Here is a 5,439-nt window from a genome sequence, read left to right as displayed (position 1 = left end):
AAGTTGGGTCATTGATTGTCCATTTTGCACCACTAACAACAAGACATGCAGGAATTTTTTGGGAAAATATGCTTCTCTTCTTTAACACGTTCCGCGTTCCATGTTTCTTCATATCTAATTCAACGGATTCTTTTATACCTTATTTATTACATTATTAAATATAAATGTCTTGCAAAAGAATTTTGCTTTTAATCTTTTGCTGATGGTCAAGGATTATGTTACTGTAATAAAGCCACATGGCACTGTCAATCTAGGGGGTACATGGGGCGTGACCCCTTCGTTTAGAATAATTCATTAATTAATGTCCATGTCATAAAAAATAGGTGTCGATGAAAAATGATGTATTGTCCCTACATCAATCAAACAATGCATCTTTTTACATAATTTATTTTTCCAAACTACTATTTATACAAGTTTAATCCTAACTAATGAAATAATAACACGTGATACACGGTATTAACTATTGAATATAATCTAAGTCCCTGTTTGGTATAGTTTAATCCAAATTTTAATCTAAGTCAAAGTCAACAAATAATTTTAACTACACAACTTTTTCAACGATACATCAAAATATACTAAAAATATGATTTTAATCCCCACCAAACCAGAGCTAACTATAACTTTTTTGTTCTTTAATATATCCAATACTATAGCGTCCATCCCACCAAAACGAGCTGAGCAAGCTTAAGCCATCATATGGAATAGTTCCAAAGTACCATCTCAGCATCACTTTCGAAATCATCCCAGCTGAAACTACGGTCTAAACAAGGTGGTGACAACAAAACTCCTTCCATATTTGTCACTGAATCCTCATTCATGTAAAAAACATCACAATCTGATAATGTTTTTGTAGTGTCCAATGTTGTCAAATTTGATAATGTGTTTGTTGTGTCTGATGTTGTAAAATTGTTACCAGAAACCCCCCTAGTATCCACCATATTTTCTTGCAAAATGGCGCCACCCTCCTCCGGCACCCTAAACTGTTCTGCTGCCTCCCATGCCGCCTTCTGAATATCCTTGACATCACTGGAGATTGGCATTGGCAAGCGCCATACCGAGTCAGCGAAATTTAGGCAAGCTGACCGACCCCTGAAAGCCAATGCAGCAACATCATGAGCACGAGCCGCCATTTCAGCAGTAGGATAAGTTCCCAGCCATATACTTTTTTGATTGCTTGGTTGGCGTAACTCACATACCCATTTATTTGAATTTCTCCGCCTAACACCCCGATAGACCGGGTGGCGTGTTTCCTTGAACTTCTTCCTCCCGGCGCGTTTCTTGGACTTACTCGACGCCAAAATAACCTCTTCATCAGAATGTCCCCTCAAGGATGGAATCTCCAGCATGTTGAGAACCCGACTCTCTGACTCGAATAAATACGAACTTGATGAATCCATTGGAAATTATGATCAAGACAGAGAAAAATTAATTAAGGTTGGATCTTTTGTTACTTAGTGGGGTGTTTTTAAGTTTGGAATCAGCAAATGGCGGCAGTTTTTATATATTTGGGTACGAGGGAAAAACACACACACGGGAACACGGAATGGACAAGAATATGAACTTGAAGAGCCAACTGTTGAAACACTGAAGCACAAAAGGTGGGTCCATACTATTTCCAAATTCGAAACGTGGTTTATTATCTGACGTGACATTAATAATCTTAGTTCTTAAGGTAACTGATTTGACCATTGACAAATGTTTTCACACAAAATTGTCTGACCCCACTTTGAGGCAACAAATTGTCGATTGGCACACGAACACGTATGCCACGCACTACTGCCACGTGGTTCTAATTCAATGTATTTCTTATTTACAAATTTAGCATATATATATATTTATATATTTTTTTTTATTTTGATAAAAATTTATAAAATGTGTGATTGAAAAATTGCAAATTTAATAAAATTTGATGTTAAAATTAATTATTGAACCTGAATTAAATTTTGATTTTATTTTCTACCAAGTAGGAATTTAGTAGAATCCATAACTTATTATTAACTCATTGTTTGCATAATCTGTGGATAGTAGGACTCGCGGTTTGCAATAATTTAAAAACACAATCAAACAATCACTAAAGGAGAGTACTATATAAAAATGACACTTTTTATTAATAACAACTAAATAAAAGTTAAAATTTAGGAGGAAACTTGGTCACACTAATGAACAATAATGAATTTGAATTTGCGCAAAGTTTGTTTCTCTTTTTCGTTTTAAAAAATTAACAATCGCAATTTGTGATTGAGAATCGATTTTTTGATTGTGTATTTGAGTGTTGGGGAGTCTGATTATATAATAAATAAATTCACGATCATTTACATGTTTTCCTTCTTGGTGAGATTTTAACCTTGTTGACCAATTAGATGTTACACTAATTATGTGTGATGAGTATATCGCACAGACTTTTCGTTGTCCATGTAGGAATGTTCATCTATTAGTGTTTTGAGACGAAAGGACTTCCTAGATATACATTGTTAAGTTGAAGGTTTAAAAAAAATTAAATTTTGAAGTTTGGGACCTTCTGTGCACATGGTGCGTAGTTTAGGAACCAATTTGATTTTTTCATTATGCCATGTAATATTTCCATTGTTTACATAAGAGGTCCGTTAGTTTCTTGGTACAAAAGGACTACACGGTACATGTTCTTAAGTTGAAGGGCTAAAAATTTAATTTTTAAAGATTCAAGTACTTTTGCATATAGCGTGTATAGTTTAGAGACCAACTAAATTTTTTAACTCCATCGTCCATGGAAAAGAGGAGAGTTGTTGATGACTAAAATCGTCACAATATGCACAATGGAAAAGGAATAAACATTTTACATGGTTTGACGAATTCACATAGCTCCATTTAATCCTCTATCAAAAACTCGATTAGAAAATTTTCTTTACTCGGTATCTCCCACTACACAAAATTAGAAAGTATACCCTTTTTTTTTTTTTTTTTTTTTTTTGGGCCTCTTTTCCTATCTCTATGTTTTCTTTATTTTCTATTTCTTCCACTTTCTCTCAATACTTTCGCCCTCCAATTTGAAGGCTGCAGTGTGTTTTCCTCTCTGCCTTGTTCTCTTCATGCTACTATTCTATACGAAAGGCTCCAATTAGCTAGGTTAATTTTTTCTCCACTGGTGACCAGCACTAAAAGATGGGTACAAACCAATCTTTACATCAAGAAATACCTCGAGAAACTTTTTAGGCTTTTACCACTCGGCCCTATCAACAGAACCTATCATTGGCCCTGTTTCTATAGCAGGGGTCAATTTTTTATTCCTTATTCACACGAATTTCAAGCAATATAAGCATTTATATCAAGTTAGATAAAGTTAACGAGAGTTTCTAGTTCATTTAGTTATTGTAGTCTTTTTCTCAACTTCATCTAAATAGGTTAAACAAGATTATAATAGAAGGACGGTATTGAATTACCAATTTTACTGAACTAATCCAATAGGAAAACAAACATATTGTCTGTTTCTACCATATTTGTAAAATATACTTCTGTCTTATATATGGTTCATTAAATTATGATCAAATAGAATAGCTCCAAAGCTCCATCTCAGCGTCACTTTCCAAATCATCCCAGCTGAAACTCTGGTCTAAACTAGGTGGTGATGACATCAAAACCCCTCCCATGTTTGTCATTGAATCCTCATTCATGGAAGAAACATCACAATCTGATAATGTTTTTGTTGTGTCCAATGTTGTCAAATTGCCACCAGAAACCTCCGAAGAATCCATCACATTTTCTTGCAAGATTGTCCCACCACCCTCCTCTGTCGGCCTAAACAGTTCTGCTGCCTCTAACGCCGCCTTTTGAATATCCTTCACATCGTTGGACACTGGCACCGGCAAACGCTGAACAGAGTCGGCGAAATTCAGGCATGCCAACTTACCTCTGAATGCCAATGCGGCAACATCATGAGCACGTGCGGCCATTTCTGCAGTAGGATAAGTTCCTAGCCATATCCGTTTTTGAGTGCTCGGTTCGCATAACTCGCATACCCATTTGTTCAAATTCCTCCACCGAATGCCTCGATAAATCGGGTGGCGCGTTTCCTTGAACTTCTTCCTCCCGGCACGTTTCTTGGGCTTACTCGACGCTAGAATTACCTCTTCATCAGAATGTCCCTTCAAGGATGGAATCTGCGGCATGTCGAAAACGCCAAATGGATTTGGGTCGGGTCCGAAGATGAACCTAATGAATCCATGAAAATTATATAATCAATGTTGATTTTATTTTTCTGCTTACTAAAGTATTGTTTCAGATGACAGAGGCTTTTATAAGAGGAAAGTTGGGAACACGTGCATTACTATCTATAAATTGAAGACACGGAATATAAAATGCCAGGTGGCAAGACATGTTGTGTTGGGGCCCACTTTTGGAACAACAATAAGTTGATTTGACAGTTGACTCTGTCACACGAGTGCGTATAGCCTGTTTGAGGAAATAAAATTGTGGACTAGCACACGAACACGAATGTCACACACAAAATTACCTCAATTTGATTAAGCTAAACAAGCTAATTAATATTTAGTGTTTGTTTTTTAAGAATTTTGATAATTGATTTTTTGATCGTTAAAGATAAAGTGAGTCCTACTTATAAGAGAAAAATGCAAAAATGATGATTGGAATAGTAAAATAATCGTAAAAAAAATTAATTGGTTTAAAATCTTTATCAAACAAGCTCTTAAATTTAATTATATATTTTGCAAGATTCATAACTTTTCAATTACAATTTTTATCTAAACAAATATAGGTTTGATGTACTCTCACGAACATTTACTTTCCTTTTCTTTCTCACAAATTGTTCAAGTAATTTGTTGCACATCTAACTTTTATAAGGTAATTAGTACAAAATATTCGCAACATTTGCACTTATTGTACAAATTGTTACCATCATTTCAAATTTGACAATTATAACCTTATTTCAACTTTTTTTTTTTTTTTTTTTTTCAATTTGGGTTTTTTTTAATTTTTTTTTTTTTTTTTTTTTGCCAAGTTTGTCATTTGTCAATTTCTTTCTTTTCCTTTTTTTTTTTTTTTTAAATTTTTAGTATGGGTAATTGGTGTAAAGCGTCCCAATCGTTTGCTTTAATTGGACTCTCATATCATTTTGCTTTCATTACACAAAAGGTTTTTACTATTTTATCCATTAATTCAGTGTAAAGTAATTAATTTATCCTCCTCTTTAAATTAAAAAATAAAAGATAATGAAAATAATATAAAAATAAATTACTATAGTTAAAGTTCTAAACTTTTAAATATTGAAAATGACTTCCGCTTAAAAATAATTTACAAATATTAACCAAAAAAGTCATTTTCCCCAAAAAAATATAATTATTCAAGGTTTGAATTAGAATAGTTAGGATTGGAGTTTAAATTAAGATCTTGAATGAACCCTCTAATACAAGAAGAAATTTCATCTTTAGAAATGATTTTGTGAAGCAA

At 33.7% G+C, this 5,439-nt stretch overlaps 1 protein-coding gene and 1 pseudogene across 1 annotated transcript; both read right to left on the bottom strand.

The window, feature by feature from the left end:
* Nucleotides 1-294: 294 nt before the first annotated feature.
* On the bottom strand, nucleotides 295-1,482 carry LOC111368833 (dehydration-responsive element-binding protein 1E-like). Its single transcript, XM_022990301.1, has one exon. The coding sequence runs from the start codon at nucleotides 1,395-1,397 to the stop codon at nucleotides 693-695; it is 705 nt and encodes a 234-aa protein (XP_022846069.1). The 5' UTR covers nucleotides 1,398-1,482; the 3' UTR covers nucleotides 295-692.
* A 1,906-nt stretch (nucleotides 1,483-3,388) lies between these two features.
* LOC111368439 lies at nucleotides 3,389-4,246 on the bottom strand (annotated as a pseudogene).
* Between the last annotated feature and the right edge of the window lie 1,193 nt (nucleotides 4,247-5,439).

The sequence above is a fragment of the Olea europaea genome, chromosome 19 (assembly GCF_002742605.1).
Source record: "Olea europaea var. sylvestris chromosome 19, O_europaea_v1, whole genome shotgun sequence".
Taxonomy (NCBI): domain Eukaryota; kingdom Viridiplantae; phylum Streptophyta; class Magnoliopsida; order Lamiales; family Oleaceae; genus Olea; species Olea europaea.
Note: the sequence above shows the minus strand (reverse complement) of the source record. Positions and strands in the feature narration are given on the sequence as shown.

Bases quoted from the DNA above. Each gene is read 5' to 3' on its own strand.
- LOC111368833 (XM_022990301.1), bottom strand. From the start codon at position 1,397: ATGGATTCATCAAGTTCGTATTTATTCGAGTCAGAGAGTCGGGTTCTC.